The 26,002-nt window shown below is 44.8% G+C and overlaps 1 protein-coding gene across 1 annotated transcript in view; it reads right to left on the bottom strand.

The window, feature by feature from the left end:
- The window catches only part of LOC126262820 (uncharacterized), an 817,803-nt gene that overhangs the window by 254,141 nt on the left and 537,660 nt on the right, over positions 1-26,002 (bottom strand). Inside the window, exon 3 of the mRNA XM_049959668.1 lies at positions 459-542. Coding sequence (XP_049815625.1) covers positions 459-542 — 84 coding nt within the window. The remainder of the gene's footprint in view (positions 1-458; positions 543-26,002) is intronic.

The raw sequence follows: 26,002 nt of genomic DNA, 5'->3' as shown, positions 1-26,002 counted from the left end.
TACAGTTGTTTGTTCCTTTATCCAGATGCCATCGATGACGAGATATAAACCCGAAAACTGGTTTATGCAAATAAATATTTCTAGAGAAGCTCAAGGTGTGTAGAAGATGTCCTCTAATAACGTTACTAATGTAGTTGAAGTGTGCATAAGATATAGCATAGAATATTAGTGTGCTAATTATTATGATTTGTGAGTACCGTTCTCTTTCAGCTGGAAAAAAAGGTTTTTTTTATTCGTTTTCCAAGTAACCTTACGGGTTAATAAAGTCATGACATACTTGCCTTGAGAATTCGGAAACAAACCAATTTCGACGTTAAATGTATTTTGCGCGTGCAATCTGCACACATTCGAGATTCACAAGTGAGGCGCTGAGCATTTCTAATACTCCTAAAGTTGGGAGCAAGGGCTGCAGCAGCGGACGGTACCTGAGCCAAGGCGACACTGCGGTAAGTACTCACCATCGGGCGATCTGGCGGTTGAACGGATGATAGACGAACTGAACAGAGGCCGTGGCTGACGCGGGGTTCGAGCCGGCAGTTTTCCTGCAACACAGAGCATCAGCTATAAGTCGCCCCGTACAGTTTGTGAGCTGGTCAGGGATACAGTGAATCTTCAACAGTCACAACTTATCTTTTCTTAGCACTTATGGCTAGTTACTAAAGGAGTTCGTACAAACGTAAACACAAACAAACTTAAACGAGGTGCTGGTGACGCACCAGGATAGTACCAAGTTACCTACGTAGCTTTCTCTGTGTGATTGCCGGCCGGTGTGGCCGAATGGTTCGAGGCGCCTACAGTCTGGAACCGTGCTACCGCTACGGTCGCAGGTTCGAATCCTGCCTCGGGCATGGATGTGTGTGATGTCCTTAGGTTAGTTAGGTTTAAGTATTTCTAAGTTCTAGGGGACTGATGACATGAGAAGTCAAATCCCATAGTGCTCAGAGCCATTTTTTTCTGTGTGATTTTACGATTTAATTCTTAAGTCAGTAGTACAAGGGTGGGTAGGATACGTGAATGTTGTGTGCGGACGCAGGAGAAGCTGGCTGCAGTTCGCGAACAGCTGAAGATGCTTTTGTCTGGGATCAGCCATCTTCGGGCAGCTGGCTCGGGGTATATCGGCGGTGGAGGATCTGGCGCGTCGCCTGGGACACCTCCGTTGTTTGTTTCAGCCTAGATTTCTGCTGCCGAGGCACCTTGCACTGTATACAACGCGATGGCTCCGCCGCCACTGCTGAGTGAGTGGCGGGTAGTGATGCGTTCGCATCGCCAGAGGCGGACTGTGAATGTGGATGCTGACCACCGGACCTCGCCCATTCACACTGTGAGTAGACAGGTAGTCACTCCTTCAGCAGGCAGACGAGGTGAGGGCTCCAGTGTTAGGGAAATAGCATCCAGGGGTTGAAATAAATCTGCTGTGCACTTGGTGTATCTGCCAGGGACATCATCCGAGATGTGGAGGAGGTCCTGCCTGTGGCTATCGAGCGTGCAGGGTGCAGTCGTCTGCAAGTAGTGGCTCACATTGGCACCAACGATGCATGTCGCATGGGTTCTGAGGCCAAGCATAGTTCATACTGGCAGCTGCTGGAAGTGGCGAAGACTGCTGACCTCTAGCACGGGGTGCAAGCAGAGCTGACAATTTGCAACATCGTTCCCAGAACTGATTGGGACGCTTTGGTCTGGAGCCAGATGGAGAGTCTCAACCAAAGGCTCCATCATTTCTGTGACGGTCTTCGCTACTGTGGATGTGCATTATGGGGAGGAGAATTGCAGGACTCCTCTTGACAGGTCAGGGTCCACTACACAGAGGAAGCAGTTACTTGGGTAGCAGAGTGCTTACAGAGAGACCGTAGTGTTTTTTTTTACGTTAGGCGGTAGTTTGAAATCCTCTGATGAAGACCCGCCAGATGATATGTAGATAGCACAATAAGACCGAGACGAAAGTAAAAGCACTTCAACTGTCAAAATTTGATTCTCGGAACCGACAGCTGGCTGAAGCCTGAAGCAGAAACTTCTGAAATATTTAGCCAGGCGTGGGACGTATATCGAAAAGACAGATTAGACTCTTGAGGAAGGGGGTGTTTACTACAGTCGACACAAAAAAAATGGTTCAAATGGCTCTGAGCACTATGGGACTCAACTGCTGTGGTCATAAGTCCCCTAGAACTTAGAACTACTTAAACCTAACTAACCTAAGGACAGCACACAACACCCAGCCATCACGAGGCAGAGAAAATCCCTGACCCCGCCGGGAATCGAACCCGGGAACCCGGGCGTGGGAAGCGAGAACGCTACCGCACGACCACGAGATGCGGGCAGTCGACACAAATATTGTGTCTGTCGAGATGGAAATTGAACCTAACTATGAAGTTATCTGGATGGGAGTAACAGGCCTAGGTGCAATCACGTTAATTGTAGAATTTCCACCTGATTCCGCCGAGAGGGTTTTGCAATCATTCAAAAAAAAGTATACGTTGAGCAGCGCGGTAGTACCCAAATCAAGCAATACTAGTTGGTGGCGACTTTAAACTACAGAGTATAGGCTGGAACTTCTATGGGTTCATTGCTGCTGGTACGAACAGACAATTTTGTGAAGTAGCTTTGAACACATTTTCCAAAAACCGTATTGAGCAGCTAGTTTGGCAGCTCACACACAATGGGAATATTTTAGACCTTGTAGCTACAGACGGGGCTGACCTTGCCGACGGTGTCAGTACAGAGGCAGCAATTAGTGATCATGATATCATCATAGCAGCGCTGGTTACTAAGGAGGCCTAGGAGAGTATTTCTGCTGAAGAAGAGCAGATAATCAGCTGTTAGCACCACACTTAGTCAATTAATGGACATCATTTAGTTCCATTATGATGGACATAGTGGAATTATGGGAAAAATTTTCAATTGTTGTAAATCGCACCACGGAGTAGAGTGTGTCGAGCAAGTGGGGTGAGAACGGACTTTTCCGTAATTTAATAACAAAATTAATAAGAAAATTAGGCAAATTCTGGGAAATAGGAGCAAATTCCGATAGCCAAAAGTTTTAGAAATTCGCGTGTTTCTAAAGAGATCGATGCTCAAAGTATACAACAATTTACACAATCATGCCTTAACGAAAGATCCTGTCGAGAACCCGACAAAATTATGGTCCTACTTAAAATCACTAAACTGGATGGATCACATAGTAATAGACAATCCTAGCATAGAGAAGCAACTGAAAGAGTTGAAAACAAATAAATCACAAGGCTCGGATGGAATCCAAATTCGGTTTTACAGAGATTACGCTGCGGCATTGGTCTATTACTTAGCTTGCATTCATCGCGATTCTCTGATTCACACAAAGTCTTAAGAGACTGGAAAAAAGTACATGTGACTAATGTACATAAGAAGCGTAAAAGATCAGATCTGCAAAATTACAAACCAACATTCTTAATATCGGTTTGCTGCAAACATCTTCAGCATGTTGTTGTTGTTGTTGTTGTGGTCTTCAGTCCTGAGACTGGTTTGATGCAGCTCTCCATGCTACTCTATCCTGTGCAAGCTTCTTCATCTCCCAGTACCTACTGCAACCTACATCCTTCTGAATCTGCTTAGTGTATTCATCTCTTGGTCTCCCTCTACGATTTTTACACACCACGCTGCCCTCCAATGCTAAATTTGTGATCCCTTGATGCCTCAAAACATGTCCTACCAACCGATCCCTTCTTCTAGTCAAGTTGTGCCACAAACTTCTCTTCTCCCCAATCCTATTCAATACCTCCTCATTAGTTACGTGATCTACCCACCTTATCTTCAGCATTCTTCTGTAGCACCACATTTCGAAAGCTTCTATTCTCTTCTTGTCCAAACTGGTTATCGTCCATGTTTCACTTCCATTCATGGCTACACTCCATACAAATACTTTCAGAAACGACTTCCTGACACTTAAATCTCTACTCGATGTTAACAAATTTCTGTTCTTCAGAAACGATTTCCTTGCCATTGCCAGTCTACATTTTATATCCTCTCTACTTCGACCATCATCAGTTATTTTACTCCCTAAATAGCAAAACTCCTTTAATACTTTAAGTGTCTCATTTCCTAATCTAATCCCCTCAGCATCACCCGATTTAATTTGACTACATTCCATTATCCTCGTTTTGCTTTTGTTGATGTTCATCTTATATCCTCCTTTCAAGACACTGTCCATTCCGTTCAACTGCTCTTCCAAGTCCTTTGCTGTCTCTGACAGAATTACAATGTCATCGGCGAACCTCAAAGTTTTTACTTCTTCTCCATGAATTTTAATACCTACTCCGAATTGTTCTTTTGTTTCCTTTACTGCTTGCTAAATATAGAGATTGAATAACATCGGGGAGAGGCTACAACCCTGTCTCACTCCTTTCCCAACCACTGCTTCCCTTTCATGCCCCTCGACTCTTATAACTGCCATCTGGTTTCTGTACAAATTGTAAATAGCCTTTCGCTCCTTGTATTTTACCCCTGCCACCTTCAGAATTTGAAAGAGAGTATTCCAGTTAACGTTGTCAAAAGCTTTCTCTAAGTCTACAAATGCTAGAAACGTAGGTTTGCCTTTTCTTAATCTTTCTTCTAAGATAAGTCGTAAGGTTAGTATTGCCTCACGTGTTCCAACATTTCTACGGAATCCAAACTGATCTTCCCCGAGGTCCGCTTCTACCAGTTTTTCCATTCGTCTGTAAAGAATTCGCGTTAGTATTTTGCAGCTGTGACTTATTAAACTGATAGTTCGGTAATTTTCACATCTGTCAACACCTGCTTTCTTTGGTATTGGAATTATTATATTCTTCTTGAAGTCTGTGGGTATTTCGCCTGTCTCATACATCTTGCTCACCAGATGGTAGAGTTTTGTCATGACTGGCTCTCCCAAGGCCATCAGTAGTTCTAATGGAATGTTGTCTACTCCCGGGGCCTTGTTTCGACTCAGGTCTTTCAGTGCTCTGTCAAACTGTTCACGCAGTATCTTATCTCCCATTTCATCTTCATCTACATCCTCTTCCATTTCCATAATATTGTCCTCAAGTACATCGCCCTTGTATAAACCCTCTATATACTCCTTCAACCTTTCTGCCTTCCCTTCTTTGCTTAGAACTGGGTTTCCATCTGAGCTCTTGATATTCATACAAGTGGTTCTCTTCTCTCCAAAGGTCTCTTTAATTTTCCTGTAGGCAGTATCTATCTTACCCCTAGTGAGACAAGCCTCTACATCCTTACATTTGTCCTCTAGCCATCCCTGCTTAGCCATTTTGCACTTACTGTCGATCTCATTTTTGAGACGTTTGTATTCCCTTTTGCCTGCTTCATTTACTGCATTTTTATATTTTCTCCTTTCATAAATTAAATTCAATATTTCTTCTGTTACCCAAGGATTTCTATTAGCCCTCGTCTTTTTACCTACTTGATCCTCTGCTGCCTTCACTACTTCATCCCTCAGAGCTACCCATTCTTCTTCTACTGAATTTCTTTCCCCCATTCCTGTCAATTGTTCCCTTATCCTCTCCCTGAAACTCTCTACAACCTCTGGTTCTTTCAGTTTATCCAGGTCCCATCACCTTAAATTCCCACCTTTTTGCAGTTTCTTCAGTTTCAATCTGCAGTTCATAACCAATAGATTGTGGTCAGAATCCACATCTGCCCCTGGAAATGTCTTACAGTTTAAAACCTGGTTCCTAAATCTCTGTCTTACCATTATATAATCTATCTGATACCTATTAGTATCTCCAGGATTCTTCCAGGTATACAACCTTCTTGAACCAAGTGTTAGCTATGATTAAGTTATGCTCTGTGCAAAATTCTACAAGGCGGCTTTCTCTTTCATTTCTTCCCCCCAATCCATATTCACCTACTATGTTTCCTTCTCTCCCTTTTCCTACTTACGAATTCCAGTCACCCATGACTATTAAATTTTCGTCTCCCTTCTCTACCTGAATAATTTCTTTTATCTCGTCATACATTTCACCAATTTCTTCATCATCTGCAGAACTAGTTGGCATATAAACTTGTACTACTGTAGTAGGCATGGGCTTTGTGTCTATCTTGGCCACAATAATGCGTTCACTATGCTGTTTGTAGTAGCTAACCCGCACTCCTATTTTTTTATTCATTATTAAACCTACTCCTGCATTACCCCTATTTGATTTTGTATTTATAACCCTGTAATCACCTGACCAAAAGTGTTGTTCCTCCTGCCACCGAACTTCACTAATTCCCACTATATGTAACTTTAACCTATCCATTTCCCTTTTTAAATTTTCTAACCTACCTGCCCGATTAAGGGATCTGACATTCCACGCTCCGATCCGTAGAATGCCAGTTTTCTTTCTCCTGATAACGACGTCCTCTTGAGTAGTCCCCGCCCGGAGATCCGAATGGGGGACTATTTTACCTCCGGAATATTTTACCCAAGAGGACGCCATCATTTAATCATACAGTAAAGCTGCATGTCCTCGGGAAAAATTACGGCTGTAGTTTCCCCTTGCTTTCAGCCGTTCGCAGTACCAGCACGGCAAGGCCGTTTTGGCTAATGTTACAAGGCCAGATCAGTCAATCATCCAGACTGTTGCCCCTGCAACTACTGAAAAGGCTGCTGCCCCTCTTCAGGAACCACATGTTTGTCTGGCCTCTCAACAGATACCCCTCCGTTGTGGTTGCACCTACGGTACGGCCATCTGTATCGCTGAGGCACGCAAGCCTCCCCACCAACGGCAAGGCCCATGGTTCATGGGGGAAGATCTTGAGCATATTCTGACAAATATAAGAAATTTCCCTTTGACGGAATAGCTTCTGCCTACAAATAAGCATTAATTTATAAACCATCGCTAGTGCAAATCATTGCTTGCCTTTTCTCCTATGTTATCCTGCGAAGCACAGATGAAGGCCAACAGATGGAGTCCACATTCCAAGATTTCGGGAAAGCGTTTGACACGGTAACCCATTGCAGACTACTAACGAAGGTCCAAATATATTTGTTACGTTCCCACAAATGCGAGTGGCTCGATGAATTATTAAATAACAGAACCCAATTCGTTGCGGTAGTTCATCAGATGCAATGATGTTACCGGGAGTGCACCAGGGTAGTGTGATAGAACCGCTCTGACACTCTGTACATATAAATGACCCGACGGACAGGGTGAGAGCAATCTGCGGCTTTCTGCTGATGATTCTGCGATGAACGCGAAGATATCGTCGTTGAATGACTCTAGGAGGATACAGGATGACTTAGACAACATTTTTAGTTGATATAATGTATAGCACCTTGCTCCATATGTTGAAAAATAATCCCGTAATTATCGAATGCAGCATTAGTAGTCTGTTGCTTGACACAGTCAAGTCGGTTAAATATCTAGGCGTGACGTTGCAAAGCGGTATGAAGTAGAACGACCACGTAAGGTCGGTAGTAGCGAAGGCGAATAGTTGACTTCAGTTTATTAGGAGAATTTTAGGGAAATTTCGGAATTACAGCTCGTACAGAGGCAACTAGACAGACGTTTCCCCCTCGCTCTGTTTGAGACTGTAACCGCAAAAAGAAGAGGGATTCATTACATAAGTAACTCAATATGTCACAAAGTTCTGAGGAGCAACATTTAATTATGGTAGTGCTGATTCCATCATAACCACTGGAACATTTGTTTTTAAGAGAGCTAATAATACACTGCTGGCCACCGTAAATGCAACACCCTGAAGGAAGCATCCGAATCAAGTGAAATTTACACCATGAGTTTGCAGCGATGAGATATGCAACTGATTAGAATTTCAGCGCAGACGCACATCACGCGCGCCTGTGGCGCCACCTCATAGCGCCATTTAAGGCTTGGCGATTTCGACGAGTGTACGTTCGGCACGTGTGTTTACCTTGTGGTTGTTTCACAAGACGATCAGTTATGCCTCGTAGACAACAGCGAACATCTTTTGATCAAGTATCCGAGTTCGACAGAGGAAGGATAGTGGCTTACCGAGATTGTGGATTACCATACAGAGAAATCGCTAGTCGTGTTGGACGAAACCAAACAACTGTAATGCGGATATGTGACCGTTGGATGCAGGAGGGTACGACGGACCGACGTGGTCGATCGCATTCACCTCGGTGCACCACTGCACGTGCTGATAGGCAAATTGTGCGCATGGCAGTGACGGATCGCTCAGTGACATCCCGAACCATAGCACAGCACATTGCGTCTGTAACGCATCATCCAGTGTCTGCGCGTACCATTCGACGCCGTTTACAGCAGAGTGGTCTGTCCGCAGGACGTCCATTGCTTCGTCTACCATTGACGCAGAACCACAGACGTCTCCGTCGCCAATGGTGTGATGACAGACGGATGTGGACGGCAGAATGGAATGACGTCTTTACTGACGAGGCACGCTTCTGTCTGCTGCACCATCATGGTCGGATTCGAGTGTAGAGACACCGTCGAGAGAGGATGCTGGACAGCTGCATTATGCACCGCCACACTGGTCTTGCACCGGGTATTATGGTATGGGGCGGTATTGGATATTACTCTCGCACGCCTCTAGTACGCATTGCCGGTACTTTAAATAGCCGGCGCTACATATCCGAGGTGCTGGAGCCAGTTGTCCTTTCTTACCTTCAGGGCTCGGCCACAGCCATATTTCAACAGGATAATGCGCGACCACACGTGGCACGCATTGTCCAAAGGTTCTTCGTCAATAACCAGATTGAATTGCTTCCCTGGCCGGCTCGCTCTCCGAATCTTTCGCCGATAGAAAACATGTGGTCCATGGTTGCTCAACGAGTGACCCAGATTACATCCCCAGCTGCCACACCAGATGATCTTTGGCAACGTGTGGAAGCTGCTTGGGCTGCTGTACCGCAGGAACACATCCAACGTCTCTTTGACTCAATGCCGAGACGTGTGGCAGCGGTGATCTCCAACAATGGCGGCTACTCTGACTACTGATTCTGGCAGGAACCACATGTCACGGACGTCTGTAAACGTAATCATTTGATACTTGGTCAACATGTTTTCTACAAAATAAATTTCGTTGTGCTACCTCTTGTCTTTCTTGGTGTTGCATTTACGGTGGCCAGCAGTGTATTATAAATCTCTTTCGGTGAGGTAGGATATAGTTGAATTTTGTCAAACATCTGCGGAAATGCATTTTTTAAATATTGTAAGCTGTCTTCTGAGGAACTATGCAAACCTAAGTTGTCTGCTACTGAAAGGAAAAAGTTGTTGAAAGTGTCAGTAATTTTGGAGGTATCTCTAATCAACTCATTATCTACATTTAACATAATTTCCTTATTTGCCTGATTAGTTTTTCCTGTTTCACTTTTTACTATGTTAAATATAGTTTTTCTCTTATTAGAGGCATTTATTTTCCTTGAAAATAAATACGTTTTGAGGTTCTGATTACTTTGTTTAGAATTTTACAATATAATTTGTAATGTGATTTAGCTCTGTAGTCATCATTTTCCCTTGATATTAAGTACAATCTTCTTTTTGTTTTGCAAGATACTTTTATTCCATTTGAAATCCAAGGTTTTGAAATATTTAATCTATTTGGTTTTATTACTTTCTTAGGGCAGCAGTTTTCAATGTGACCTATGTATGTTGATGTAAATGTAAATGTATTACCGCCCCTAATAATGCAGTGTGTTTGTGTGGATCCTGTTCTCTTTTCATTAAAAACTTGTTATATTCGTATGTCTGTATATAAGGTGGACCATTTATTTTGAGGATTACGAATACATTTTTGTCCTGGATGCAAAACAAAAATGTGTCAAGCAAATGTTGTTTACCTACCACAGAGACATTAACCAGTAAGATTACCTTTCTCGAAACTTTATTTGTTCATTACGAAGATTTCAACAGTAGTACGTCTTTCAGATAGCAACATATGTTTATTCAGAAATCCACTTCCTATTTCAAGTCGTGTTCAAAACCATATCACGCGTTCACGTAAACAAAACATTCAACTTAATAAGAAGCAGAAACGGGGATTTAAATACTGTTTTGTAGTGGAAGTGGCTATAATTAAACTTGTCCTGTTTGAACCAGCGTAGACGGAAAAGTAGTTATCGTATGGGTACCCAGCTTAATACAAATAATGTTCAGACTGTGTGCTGCGGGATTTGCGTTGATGTTAGTGTCAATGTCATGACTTGCCGTCAGGCGCAGTTACTGGTCCGGCGACGTAGGACTGAAACACAAATATCAACGACCGAGGACGTACACGGCGAACGGCACACGTTACTCTGATCAATTACGCCAATATATGATCCATGATCTACAGGATAAAAAAAGTTTCGACTCATTTGGTGTGATTCACGATGGAGTTCCACCTCATATTTCTACTGAAGTCACATTTGGAGGAAACCGAAGCATTTGCCGATCGTTCCAAACTGTGAGGCCACCAAAATCAGTAGATTTGGACCCGTGCGATTTCTGGCTGTAGAGTCACCTGGAGGACAGGGTTCATCAATGGGAAACTAACACACGTTGGAGGTTGAAGATAAGCATAGCGAGGGAGGTAGCAAAAATTCCACCTGGAATGTTTCAGACAACATTAGAGCAATTGTTAGTGCGGTTCCAGGTTGTTGTGGATGCAGATGATCGTCACAATGAGCAGCGTTTGTAACTTATAACGTAAACATGGTGCACAATTAACAAATTTTACCCTCTCACGTGGAAATTAAGATGTACACTCCTGGAAATGGAAAAAAGAACACATTGACACCGGTGTGTCAGACCCACCATACTTGCTCCGGACACTGCGAGAGGGCTGTACAAGCAATGATCACACGCACGGCACAGCGGACACACCAGGAACCGCGGTGTTGGCCGTCGAATGGCGCTAGCTGCGCAGCATTTGTGCACCGCCGCCGTCAGTGTCAGCCAGTTTGCCGTGGCATACGGAGCTCCATCGCAGTCTTTAACACTGGTAGCATGCCGCGACAGCGTGGACGTGAACCGTATGTGCAGTTGACGGACTTTGAGCGAGGGCGTATAGTGGGCATGCGGGAGGCCGGGTGGACGTACCGCCGAATTGCTCAACACGTGGGGCGTGAGGTCTCCACAGTACATCGATGTTGTCGCCAGTGGTCGGCGGAAGGTGCACGTGCCCGTCGACCTGGGACCGGACCGCAGCGACGCACGGATGCACGCCAAGACCGTAGGATCCTACGCAGTGCCGTAGGGGACCGCACCGCCACTTCCCAGCAAATTAGGGACACTGTTGCTCCTGGGGTATCGGCGAGGACCATTCGCAACCGTCTCCATGAAGCTGGGCTACGGTCCCGCACACCGTTAGGCCGTCTTCCGCTCACGCCCCAACATCGTGCAGCCCGCCTCCAGTGGTGTCGCGACAGGCGTGAATGGAGGGACGAATGGAGACGTGTCGTCTTCAGCGATGAGAGTCGCTTCTGCCTTGGTGCCAATGATGGTCGTATGCGTGTTTGGCGCCGTGCAGGTGAGCGCCACAATCAGGACTGCATACGACCGAGGCACACAGGGCCAACACCCGGCATCATGGTGTGGGGAGCGATCTCCTACACTGGCCGTACACCACTGGTGATCGTCGAGGGGACACTGAATAGTGCACGGTACATCCAAACCGTCATCGAACCCATCGTTCTACCATTCCTAGACCGGCAAGGGAACATGCTGTTCCATCAGGACAATGCACGTCCGCATGTATCCCGTGCCACCCAACGTGCTCTAGAAGGTGTAAGTCAACTACCCTGGCCAGCAAGATCTCCGGATCTGTCCCCCATTGAGCATGTTTGGGACTGGATGAAGCGTCGTCTCACGCGGTCTGCACCTCCTGCACGAACGCTGGTCCAACTGAGGCGCCAGGTGGAAATGGCATGGCAAGCCGTTCCACAGGACTACATCCAGCATCTCTACGATCGTCTCCATGGGAGAATAGCAGCCTGCATTGCTGCGAAAGGTGGATATACACTGTACTGGTGCCGACATTGTGCATGCTCTGTTGCCTGTGTCTATGTGCCTGTGGTTCTGTCAGTGTGATCATGTGATGTATCTGACCCCAGGAATGTGTCAATAAAGTTTCCCCTTCCTGGGACAATGAATTCACGGTGTTCTTATTTCAATTTCCAGGAGTGTATTTCTTTCAATAATTTGTTTGTTATTTCTCTTCTGCATGTCCTTACAAATGTTTGAACAAGGTTTCATTGTTATACGCTCACTCATTTTCATGGAGGCCCTTCCAAGTAGCGCAGTTTAATTTTAATCAGCCTGCATTGTAATCCATTGTGGGAACGACGGGGGTAGAATATTAAAAGGCAATATTGGCGACTATGGACACTGATACACTGGTCCATGGACTTGGTAAAGAATTCAACTCTGCTTCCAGTGTTGCCGGACGAAGTGAATAACAAGCGACCACGACGCGTTCCTGCATGTTCCGTAGGGGTGCTGCAGTATCGCGATAGACAACATCTTTTATGCGTCATATAGAAAACGAAGTCCAGAGGAGTTACTTCAGCAGACATGAAGGTCAGTTCATTGATACGCCACGACCAATCCATCGGGTAGGATACCTTAGGCTAAGATCACGACGTGCAAGCAAGGCGTTATGTGCTGGACATCAATCATCTCGGTACCACGTAAGTATTTCGGTTCTTAGAGGCACTTTATCCAGACGACGAAGAAGAACTCGTACAAGGAAGCTGCCTTGTGCCTTGTCGTTCAGGTTACCATTGATGAAACAAGCGCCACTAATTGTTGTACGAAGTATCCCACAACAGACGCTAACTGTCCTCTGACGCTGATGCTCCACCCCTTTAATTGTAAGCTGTCGTGGTTTTTCGCTGGACCACTAATGCATCTTCTTTGTATTTGCCTGTCCTTTTTGTTCCAGAAGGTACATTCGTCGGTAAAAAGAACATTGGAGCAGAATTTCCGATTGGCGAGGATTGGCTGCTGTGCCACTGACAGAACTGTACACGTTAATGGATTTCTATCCCGTGCAATTGTTGGTCTGATAAGGATGGAACTGCTGACTTGATGGAATGTGATGTACGCTGGTCTTAGGAATTCCAGTCTCATATTTAAGCTGTCGTGAGCTCACGTGTGAATTCATTGCAATGAAAGGGAGAACAGTAACTTGGACGGCTTCTTTTGTGCGTGTTCTACGGCGACGGCGTTGCGTTAGGCTGAAACTTCCCGTCTCCGGAAGTGTCACAGAAAGACGAGAAAACATCCATCGAGAATGTGTGTTCTTGACAGGATTTTCTGTAGAAATTCGCTGCCTAGATAGCTACACCCACTGTCAACAACAGTAAAGGAAAAGTAATGATGATTCAGCTTTTAATTAACTACTGCTTTTACTGAACACAACATTTCATTTAAAAGTACTGCAGTTGAAAGATGTACGTTTATTTGAGTACGTCTTTCCTTATAGTTTATACTATAAAGTGGATACGGAATTTTACCATTTTTACATGCCTTCGTTATCATTTCCTATTCGGACCAATGCCTATGAGTAGTGATCTGTGCGGTATGTGTTTTACTTAACATTAATTTTCCCTTTGTGACTGGCAGCCTTTACCTCGTAAACTCACAGGGCGAGGTGGCGCAGTGGTTAGCACACTGGACTCTCATTTTGGAGGACGACGGTTCAAACCAGCAGTCCTAATTTAGGTATTCCGTCATTTCCCTAAATCAGCCAAATGTCAGGATGGTTCCTTTGAAAGGGCACGGCCGATTTCCCTCCACATCTTTCCCTAATCCAAACTTGTGCTCTGTCTCTATTGACATTGTTGTCGACGGGACGTTAAAGGTTAACACCCCCTCCCCCCCCCCCCCTCCTCCTCCTCCTCCTCCTCCTCCTCCTCCTCCTCTTTCGTAAACTCATTCTGTATTGCATGAAATCCATTCTGTTAGTCTGACTGTGAGCTAAGGTGAATTTTCTGTTCCCTCCGAGTTTAGAAACAGAGGGTAAACCGTTCGAACGCACAGGGAAATAGCTAGGGGGAGGATCAAAGAAAATGGAAAGACATGGTGGCAGAGGATCCCAGCGCTCCGTGGCTTGGTGTACGTGACTTGGAGCGCGTAGGTGGAACGACCTTTCGCACCACACTCGTAGGCGAGTGTTCCCATCCGTTGTTGGAAATGTATGACAGACGATTAGAGTTCTTTCTAGAGAATCTCTCAGTCGAAACGAAACAATAAGGAATACGCAGGGTGCTCTTCGGATGCGAGCCGATTGGATCGTTGTGTTCTGCCCGGAAGTTAGGTCCGTGACTGGCTGGAAGGTGCACCAAAAAATGCTTCCTCTCAGGCTATCGAGAAGCGAACGGTGGGCATTTGAAGACGGGGTGGGCTACGGTCTCGACTTGTTTGAGATGCTTCTGGACGGTGGGGACACGCCGTGCAGCTGAACCACGAGGCAACGACGATTAGACACAATGCGACTGCCTGCTGGCGCACTGCTAGTTACGTCGCCATCAGAGCTTGTTCGTAGTCACAGTTATTTGAACCAAAATATTTCAGAATTGCTGTAATCTTTGCCATTTGTGCCGGCCAGAGTGGCCGAGCGGTTCTAGGCGCTACAGTCTGGAACCGCTCGACCTCTACGGTCGCAGGCTCGAATCCTGCCTCGGGCATGGATGTGTGTGATCTCTTTAGGTTAGTTAGGTTTAAGTAGTTCTAACTTCTAGGGGACTGATGACCTCAGAAGTCAAGTCCCATAGTGCTCAGAGCCATTTTTTCTGCCATTTGTGTCATAAGGTAAATTCTTTACACCGCCCTTTTTTTTAGGATGACCACTATGTTCATTCTCTTGCTTCAATAACTCTACCTAGTATCCACTTTTTTTATCGCTCTCCTCTCGTCCCGCGCAAATCGGTTAACGAATTTGTAAGTTTATCAGTCCCGCGAATCTAAAAATGGTTCAAATGGCTCTGAGCACTATGAGACTTAACATCTGATGTCATCAGCCCCCTAGTACTTAGAACTACTTAAACCTAACTAATCTAAGGACATCACACACATCCATGCCCGAGGCAGGATTCGAACCTGTGACCGTAGCAGTCGTGCGGTTCCGAACTGAAGGGCCTAGAGCCGCTCGGCCACAGCGGTCGGCCCGCGAATCTCTGTGAATGAGTAACAACAACATTCTCTCTTGTTCTTTGCTCTCAGCAACGCTTATCTCGGTTGCAGCGTGTTGGGTGATGATGCCCAAGCTTATAAAATTCTTTGCCTTGTTACCGTCCGTAGAGGCAACCCCCCCCCCTCCCCCAAATTCTGATCACTTTGTCTGCTAAGATATTGCCAAGCCTTCATTTCGTTAGAGACTGTGGCAATTAAGAACACTGACTGTCATGCAGTTCAAATATCCTTCGTGTAAAGGTAACTGTTAATAAATCCAAAGTTTTAAATTCAGTCTATTACTTCAAGCCACATGTCACGGCTAAACATTGTGTTTGTCTCCATGAGGCCATACTGTACTCCTTGTGTCCGTTGTGTTACGTTAAATATATCGTTTTACATGTTTTCAGAGCAGATATTCTACCTACTTTTCAATTATCACGGTGTAGCTATTGCAGTTATAGGGTTCGACACCATCATCAGTTTATGTGTTAAACGAAAAACAGAAATCTGTCACTAGGGTATTGCTGTCACGTTTTTCCCTATTTTCAGCCAGAAATACAGATTACAATCACTAGTTTACGTTCAAACTACTCCATGTTATGAAACTTAAAAACGCAGGCGACAACGTACACGGTATTTTACTACGTGTACTCGTATTGTAAATGAAGAAATCTTTATTGCAGTTACTTTTCTGCTATCTTACATTCTCCATAGATGAGTAGCATTTGTACCTTCTCTTCGTTTATGTACATCGTACTCACATAAATGTTAAGTTTAAGGCAGTTGATTGAATGACTGTGCTTATTTTACTTGTTCTATCATTTGCTTACTGTAAAACTACAGCAAATGGACGAGTTACACCACACCTGGTACCTACTCTGAGCACTAGCGCAGGACAGTCAAAGTCGATATTCAGTTGCTTTCCATGTTTACGTAATCCGTTTCTAAACACGTCTTGAAGAGAGAAAGTGGATTACAGAATTAAAATATATAGAGTGCTATTTAAAACTTGTAGAGCTGTTCATATCTTCGTAACGAACAGTTGCGAGTACGATAATTATGCTGGTTTGTGTCCCTATGGTAGCTAAACAATATTTGTTCGCCTGAACTTCCGCTGAAATTTTCTAAAGAGGGGGCAAGATTCAAAATTTAACACTATTTATACTTTGATTCTGCGAGTTTGAAATCGTATCGTGCGACAAGAACTAGAGCTGACAGTAAGTACAATGTTCACAATGTCTGTCGAACGATTCATTGTTTCAACTGAACATTATTTGAAGAGAAATTACTTCGATACCTGTGCAGTCTTTTTGTTTCATTAATATGAATACAAGTTCCACATTTTCTATTCAACAACATGGAACTTCATGGCCCCATATGTTAAAACCCATTCATCCAACAAGCTAGAAGGTAAATTAGATACACTTACAAATAATATTTTTGTTCATATACCAATGACGTTTCACCCTAAAAATTAAAAATTTTGAATACAGAAGAAGTCTGAAAACCTGAGAACATCTTGTCCGTTGTTAACAAAGCTACCAGCAGAAACGTCACTGAATAATACAGTTCAAAGCTGGAAAACAGCACATAAACTTTAGAAATGATTACACAACTTTGATACGATCTAAAAAAATTCGTAGGCTCACAGAAGTTCACATTATATTATGGTAATGCATCTACTGAGTTATGTTGATTTTACACTAGGAACAGGTCCCAGAACCCACGCGCCACCGTGTTGGAGTGGTCCGTTTTTGCAGTTCGTTCATGGCTGTATGCGAAAGCGGCAGAGAATATAGTGATAACTATTTTGGTGATTTTCTATAAATCTTCACATTTGCCATGTTTTCAAGACAGCACAGCAACCACCAAGCAATCCAAAGTTACAGAGTAGTTTCTAAAGCCATAATACTTCCTGTTGCACTCGGCGGTGCTAGATCTGTACGCAGTTAAAACACAAACACTTCGGCTAGCTTGATTACAGAAGCATTCACCATACGAGCGGCAACAACTTGCTCGTGTTCGAATTCACTTAAGCTCGTACATAATGCACTCACATCCACAAAGAATACTTTACTGACAATGATTGATACTTGTAAAGTGTTTAGGGAATTGCACAGGTGTGGTTCGTGCAAAAATATCACAGCGCAACATGCAGGCTAGGCTAGCATCTACATCTGTTTAAGCACGCATTTCTCGCATTGTTTTCATATTTTTGTCCAACCACTGTAAATAAAGTATGGAAAAATTCGTTCCAGATGAATTATTCACATACAAAGTGAAAATGTTTTTAATTTGGAAAACGGGTATATATCAATTTAATAGAATTAAAATGATAATATTGATAGCTGGTATGATTAGGCAGAGCAGTGACACTGCATTAGCCGTCCATTGTATTATTGGATCTTGGAGTGAGGGTGCTTCGGTCAGCTTATCGCGAGTTTTTATCGTGATATTTGTCGACGACACGCGGAACTGCTTTGTAGTATATGCTGAACTGTCTTGAAAACATTCACAAGGCGATGCACTATCCTCGGTCTTCGCTGTAATTGTTTACTGTAACGTCAACACGAGGCCAACTGCAATAATATCGTGCTCGGGTAATGACGGTGTTGTGATCTCGACTGTAAAGCAATTCATCCGTCATCCCTCAACTACTCCCAGCGCTGCCATGGCCTGAGGAGAAGATTAACTGTGAGCAGTAACGTGCCTCCTAACAGCATCTCAAACATTTTTTTTTTAAAAAAGTAAAAAAGAATAAGGCTGATTGGGTTTAACGTCCCGCGCGACGACGAAGTCAGCAACCGAACACAAGCCAAGGTCATATAAGGGAAGGAAATCGGCCCTTTTGTTTTCGAAGGAACAGTCCAGACTTTTCCCTTTAGCGATTTAGGTAAATTACGTGAAACCTAATTCTGGACGGTTCAGCAGTGATTTCAACCGCAGACCTACCGAATTTGAGTCCAGCGTCTTATCACTGCATCGCTTGGCTCATTCAGTCACGTTCTATGGAATGCAGGTGGGTAGATCCGGCACCGTAATGTTTGTAGCTGAAGATATTAACTCTAGAGGCAAACTATACTGCATACCGTATTAATAGTCGCAGTATTTCATCTGACCGAGGATAATTTTTCGGTGATGAAGCATTTTTCAGCGTAATACAAGGGAAGGGTGTCCCACTTACCTAGACCACATGAATTTTTTTTTTGAGGAAGAAAATAAAAGATGTATCAAACAAACAGGCATACGCAATAAGGGTGGGGGGGAGGGGTGTGGGTGGCGAGTGCAAGAGGGGTAGCTTGCCACTCCTGGAATATGAGCTACAGATTACAAAACTCTCATGTCTTTGTGAAGGTGATCATCTGTAATTTTACTACACCGTAGATCTAGAACTGCCGAATGCAACAGAAACCATTGTACGAGGATGAATTACCACACTTTCCCTAAAAAAATGTAAATGTCGTGTGACTAGGGTTTCCCGTCGGGTAGACCGTTCGTCAGGTGCAAGTATTTCGATTTGACGCCACTTCGGCGACTTGCGCGTCGATGGGGATGAAATGATGATGATTAGGACAACACAACACCCAGTCCCTGAGCGGAGAAAAATCTCCTACCCAGCCGAGAATCTAACCCGGGCCCATAGGATTGACATTCTGTCGCGCTGACCACTTTTTTTTTCTTTGATCGTTGTGTTTGGTCGTTGCGGACGTCACATGACATCTGTTAAAGTTCGTTTGTTGATCCTTCCACTCAATTTTTTTATTCCAGAGGCCAACCACCTCTCTGACCGAACACGCTGAGCTTCCGTGCCGGCACCACTCAGCTACCGGGGGCGGACACATCTTTGCTGGCAACAGCAGTCACCAGTTCTCAATATTTTTGAGCATTTGTGGTCTACTTTGGGTACGTGATGGTTATCCACGTTTATCATCGTTACCTGAAGTTGCCACTATTTTCCGGGAAGAATGGTGTAAGACTCCCTTGAAAACAATACATGACCTGTATTTATCCATTATGAGACGACTGGAAGCTCTTCTGAATGATAACGGTTTTCCTATAGCGTATTAGGCATCGTAATGTGTTGTGTTGTGTTTTTCGTATATCCTTATTTTTATCCGCTCCCTGTATGTTGTGTCATGTAGTTTGCTTTTAGCTCAATTTCACAATGTTTGAGAGATATACTTTGGCGTTTTTCTTGTGATTTCTGCATAGTTTATAGAGAATATATTAATGGACAAATAGGAAAAATGCGACAAGAATGTTATGCAAATGTACGAGGGTTGGAACTTCAATAGTGGCAACTATTTATTTAAAGCTCGTACAAAATAGATACGTGTTTCAAAGGTTTACTGACCTTCCAACTAGTCACCAGCGTTGTATATAACCCGTTGCCAGCGATGTGAAAGTCGTAGGATACTCTTAGCAGTGCCAGTTGTGTTGACAGTTCGAGCGGCGCGGGCTATTGCCCGACGAATTTGTAGCAGTTCTGAAGCGAATGCCGTGAAGAGTTTTCTTCAGTTTAGAGATCAGAGTTGAACTCGCGAGGGCTTAATTCAGGGGAGTGCAGTCGGTGATGTAGCACTTAGCAGCCCCATCATTAAAGCAAATCAGGAAGTGTACGTGCTTGAGCATTGTCCTGCAAAATGATGGTCTGGCCAGGTCCTGCAGAAAGTGTCATCACTTCTGTCTCTATGCTGTTCATTTTCGAACCACAACCTATATTCGCTTCAGAACTGCTACAAATTCGTCGGTCAATAGACCACGCCACTCGAATTGTAAACACGACTGGCACTGCTAAGAGTATCCTACGACTTCAAATTGGTTCAAATGGCTCTAAGCACTATGGAACTTAACATCTGAGGTCATCAGTCCCCTAGACTTAGAACTACTTAAACCTAAGGACATCACATACATCCATGTCCGAGGCAGGATTCTAACCTGCGACCGTAACAGCAGTGCGGTCTACGACTTCCACATCGCTGGCAACGGGTTATACACAATGATGGTGATTACTTTTTTTTCCTTTATTAAGTTTCGATTCCCCCCCAAAGGGGGCGGGCTGGTAGCAGCTTAGTACGCCGCTCTTCAGCGTACAGAATCTTTAAAACAAAAGAAGAAGATAATAAACAATAAAGGCAGGCGATAAAAACGGTGACTTAAATTGTGAAATAGCGGAAAATTGTGGAATGTAAAACATAAAACAAAGGGGCGATGCTAATAAAATACACAGGAAGCAGACAGGTAAAATAGTAGACAGACAATTAAAAAAACACGGTGACAGTCTGGTTTCTGTTCGCAAGAAATATAAAAATCACACCCAGCGACAGTATGATTTCTGTTCTCAACACTTCCGAAAAGACGAACAACACTGAACACTCACTTAAAACACTGCATTAAAAAGTTGGCTCGAAGATGTCACACCACAGCCAAGGACAGAAGGAGGGGATCTGGGCAGATGAGGGGAAAAAAAGGGGGAAGGAGAATAAAAACGAAGAGTGTGTGTGTGGAAGGTGGGACGGGGGTGCTGGTGACTACTTTGAAGGTCATTAAAACTTTGAAACACGTATCTGTTTTATACGAGCTGTAAATAAATAGTTGCCACTATTAAAGTTCCAACCCTCGTAATAAGCTTTTCGCTGTCATCAATGCATTTGAGGCAGGGAGTTGGTGTATGAAATGAAATCGTTGTTTGACACTGTGAGGCGATAGGAAAGAAATGTCGGTCGAGGACGGCAGCAGGAGCGCGAGATACATGGCGGCGTGGCGCCCCTTGTTTTGCGACCCACGCGTGGCGACAAACAAAGTGCTTGGCCGCACGGTGCGGCAGCTGGCCTGTCGCAGTCGGTGCCTCGGAAATCAATGGCCGACCGCGAGGACCCACTCCGGGCAGCCCAGGCCAGGACTTACATCGCGGCCTACTCCGCTATTGGCTCCCGTAGGTCAATAGCGGCCGAGCGCTGGCAGCGGATCCACGTGAAGCGACGGTTAACGTCGTTGTGCGTCCGACATTCACAGCACGTCCCTACATTTGAGTGTAATACAACTCAAACGGCTGCGTGTGTGGAACAAGTAATCGGTGAAGTGCCACTGAGATACATCAGTAGTGGAAAAATTGGTGAATATGAACTGTAAAATGACTTAGTATAGTTTCCAGACAACATTAAACACACTGGGCAAAAGGCACCCTAAGACAAAAGAGGACGCAGCACAAACAAATTATCCGAATGGGACGCAAATCGATACGATGCACATGTACACAACTACAGAAAAATTGGATGATTTATTCAAGAGAAAGAGCTTCACAAACTGAGCAAGTCTATAACGCGTTAGTCAACCTCTGGCCCATGCGCAAGCATTTTTCGGCTTTAAATTGGTAAGAATGTTGGATGTACTCCAGAGGGATATGGTGCCACCTCTGATGACTAGTGCGTTAGATCGCCACAATCCCGAGCTCGATGGAGGTCCCTACCCCTAATGATCCAGATGTCCTCAATTGGGGAGAGTGCCAGGGACCTCATGTCCAAGGTAGGGTTCGGCAAGCACGAAAACAAGCAGTAGAAAGTCTTGCCGTTTTTGGCCGGGCATTATCCTGTTGAATTGTAAGCCCAGTGTGGCTTGCCATGAAGGGTGCGGCGGATGACAATCAAAGGGGTCCTGCTATGAAATGAAATGACACTCCAGGCCATCACTCCCTGGAATTCCCGAAATAGAACTTCGTTCGGCATTACGTCGTCAGGTTTTGGGCCTTTGGGATGTGGAATGGCACACCCTTTCTTCGCCGAACAAGCTCAGGGCGGTTAAGGATTCTACAACTCCGTGGCGGTCCTCCTTACGGGCCCCTAGTATGGCCTGTGTCGTCCTATGCCGGCTCCGCATCGGCCATACTTGGCTGACTCACGGGTATCTCCTCCGTCGTGAGGACCCCCTCTATGTCTTTGTGGATCGATGTTGACTGTGGCTCACGTCTTATTGTCTTATTGGGCTGTTACAACTTAGCCACCCTGCGACGGACTTTTGGCTTTCCAGACTCGCTACCCCTGGTGTTGGCTGACACAGCCTCAGCGGCGGATCTATTTTTATTTTTTATTCGTGATGGGGTTTTTTATCGCTTTATTTAAGCGAAGGACCTTCCACGTTCACGGTGAGTGAAGCGGATGGTAGGCCCTCTTGCTCCCCCCTTCACCCCGACTGGATTGGCTTCAACTGGGCTTGGTGGTTCACCCCAGCCCTCTGCCTTTCCACTCCTTTCCTTATGGAGCTTGATATGTCTTGAGCGTCTCTCTTGTCTCCTGTGCTTCTTCCTTCACCCCCTGTCAATAGTCACTTTCTTTCCCTCACCTCTTCTACCGCCCTTATCCTTCCTTCCCTGTCAATAGTTTATCATTTTATGGACATTGTAGTTACCTCTTCTAATACGGCATTTTATCGGCTTTAGTTACTCCAAGGTCGGAGGGCCTGATGACCTCTTAGTATGGTCCCTTCTCCACCCACCCAACCAACCAACCATCACTCCTGGTTGTCGGATCGTATGGCGGGCGACAGTCAGGTTGGTATGCCACCAGTTTCTGCGGCATCTCCAGGCACCTCATCGCTGGTTATCGGGCCTCAGTTCCAGGCAGGGCTCATCACTCCAATCCATGAGAAATGGTTCAAATGGCTCTGAGCACTATGGGACTCAACTGCTGAGGTCATTAGTCCCCTAGAACTTAGAACTAGTTAAACCTAACTAACCTAAGGACATCACTCACATCCATGCCCGAAGCAGGATTCGAACCTGCGACCGTAGCGGTCTCGCGGTTCCAGACTGCAGCGCCAGAACCGCGCGGCCACTTCGGCCGGCCAATCCATGAGATTCTAGATCGAATGTGCCCGGCACCACTGCAGCTGAGCGATTAGGGTATTATTCCAACCGGCTTCTTTGAATCCAACTACACGTCCTCTCTCGAAAGCTGATATCGGCGTGTATTGTTCAAGAGCCTGTCTACGAGGCCTAGTTACTGTCCATCTGAGTACACGGAATGAAATTCTCAGAGACTTTATGCTCTGGTATAGAGCTGTTTACTATACCTGCCAGCTGCGCGGTGAAATTTCACTGCAGCGTCAGACACTCAATCATCCTTTGCTAAGTATGCTATTTTGCTTTTCCGTCGTTACCTTTCGGAATATAAGTTTATGAGCAATTTGCGTAAGTACTTCGTGGTGCGTTGTTTCTTCTCTTCTTTCTTTAATTATATTTTTATTTCCTTCTTTGAGTGTATTAGTCACCCCCTCAAAAGAGCACGTCTGCCTCTGTAGCTAAGTGATAAGCGTGGATGACTACCATTTGGAGATATCGGGTTCGATTCCCAGTGATTTTTCTTCTTGGGAGGACTGGAACGGGATCCAGTCATCCTAGTGAATTCAGTTGAAAAGCTGCTTGAAAATAAGTAGCAGCTCCAGAAGTTTGGAAAGCCAACAACGGCCGGGAGAGTGGTGGTCAATCCCATGACCCTCCATACCGCATCCGTGTGGCGCCATATGGTATAAGATGACACGGCGGTCGGTCGGTGTCTCACGGTCCTCTGAACCTGATCACGGAGCGCTTGCGAGCACTATAGCTGGTGTGAAAATGTTACCAGATTCTTATATGAGTCCCCACCGACCACGTAAATCATGGCAGTGAACTGATGTATTTGTGCCAGTCGCCTGTACAGAAGCGGTGCTGTAAGAGTGGTCTACCTGGAGAGTGACAGGATAGCAAAAGGAACTATCGGGTCTGGAGAAGCCCACGATCATATCGTATATGAAGTCCGTTTTGTTGGTACATAAAAGCGAGATGTCAAACATATACTATGTCATCAAAAGTATCCGGACACCTGGCTGAAAGTGACTTACATGTTCGTGGAACCCTCCATCGGTAATGCTGGAATTCAGTATGGTGTTGGCCCACCGTTAGAGTTGATGACAGATTACACTCGCGCAGGCATACGTTCACTCAGGTGCTGGAAGGTTTCTTGGGGAATGGCAGCCCATTCTTCACGGAGTGCTGCACTGAGGAGAAGTATTGATGTCGGTCGATGAGGCTTGGCACGAAGTCGGCGTTCCAAAACATCCACCGACCAACAAATTAAGTGATGAAACATAAGGACCTATTGGACATGGTCGATCTCGTTGAAGTTAAATACAGGGAATATTATTTTTCGCTGTGTCGCTGACATCAGTATTGTATTCAGTGCTACTGTTCAGAAATAAGTGAGGTGATGTTACGCACATTCTACATATATAAAGGACAGGATGTAGTTTACCTTTTACAGTTTAAACCTCAAATAGAGTAAGCAACACTTTAAAGGCAAAGGGTTTCTCTTTGTTTTTCTATGTCCCACAGATATTAGGTATATGTTACTTCAGTTCAAAAGATAAACAACCAGCCGTCATGAAAAGTGTGGTTTATAAGATCATTTCCCATGAGTGTCAGCCTTACTATAATGGACAGACGAAGAGATGAATCTGTACTACGTTCAGAAAACACCGTTGAAGCTGGACATAAAATAAGCCAGATTCTGCCTTTGACGAACTTTCCTTAGACTAAAACTACAGCTACTTAATAGATGTAGAAGTCCTGCATATAGAGGGAGAGGGTGCAAGATTCATTCAATCAGTGATGTTAGAAATTAAGAAACAGATATGCGCATAGCCACATTTATTATTGTATGCTCAAGTTCTGCTCAGTTGTTTCTCCTTTTAGACAACGTGACAAGCTCTTCTTAGGAGAAGAAACTTGGTGCACGAATAGATAAGGAAAATAATTCCCAAACCTGTACACAGCCCTACTCCATTGTATGTTTATTCATAGTGTAAATGCTGTCCAGATGAATTTTGTAAATCTTTGAGGAACTGCGGCGAAATTGTCGACAGATATAACTTCCATAGTTTAAGTCAAGAATAAATAAATTACACTGAGGCGACAGAAGTCATGGGATAACGTTTAGAACATATGTAGAAGGCCATAGTATCGTGTACACAAGGTATAAATAGGCAATATATTGGCGAAGCTGTCGTGTGTACTCGGGTGACTCACATTCTGATGTGGTTATGGCCGCACGACGCGAATTAACAGACTTTGAACGCGGAATGGTAGATGTAGCTAGACGCATGGGACATTCCATTTCGGAAATCGTTACCAAGTTCAGTATTCTCTGATCCACAGTATGAAGAGTGTGCGGAGAATACCAAATTTCAGGCATTACTTTTCACCACAGACGACGCAGTGGCCGACGGCCTTCACTTAACGGCCGAGAGCAGCGGCGCTTGCTTAGAATTGTCAGTGCTAACAGACTAGCAACACTGAATGCAATAACTGAAGAAATCAATGTGGGACGTACAACAAACGTATCAATTAGGACAACTATGACAGCAGACGACCGACGTGAGTGCCTTTGTTAATAGCACGATTTCACCTGCAGCTCCTCTCTGGGTTCGTGACCATATTGGTTGGACTCTATAGACGACTGGAAATTTGTGGACTGGTACGATCAGTCCCAATTTCAGTTTGTAATAGCTGTCGGTAGGCTTCAACTGCGGCGCAGACTCCGCGAAGCCATGGGCCCAAGTAGTCAACAAGGCATTGCGCGAGCTGGTGGTGGCACCAAAATGGTGTGAGCTGTGTTTGCATAAAATTAACTGGGTCCTCTGGTTCAACTGAACCGATCATTGACCTGTTTGGGTACTGGGAGACCATTTACAGCTTCTCATGGACTTCATGTTCCCAAACAACGACCTAATTTTCATGGATGACAATGCACCATAACACCGGGCCACAATTGTTCGCGACTGTTTTGAAAACATTCTAGACAAATCAAGAGAGTGATTTGGCCACCTATATTGCCCATCATGAATCGCAACGAAGATTTATGGGCGGAACCGAGATGTGAGTTCGT

Source organism: Schistocerca nitens, chromosome 6, assembly GCF_023898315.1.
Source record: "Schistocerca nitens isolate TAMUIC-IGC-003100 chromosome 6, iqSchNite1.1, whole genome shotgun sequence".
Taxonomy (NCBI): domain Eukaryota; kingdom Metazoa; phylum Arthropoda; class Insecta; order Orthoptera; family Acrididae; genus Schistocerca; species Schistocerca nitens.
Note: the sequence above shows the minus strand (reverse complement) of the source record. Positions and strands in the feature narration are given on the sequence as shown.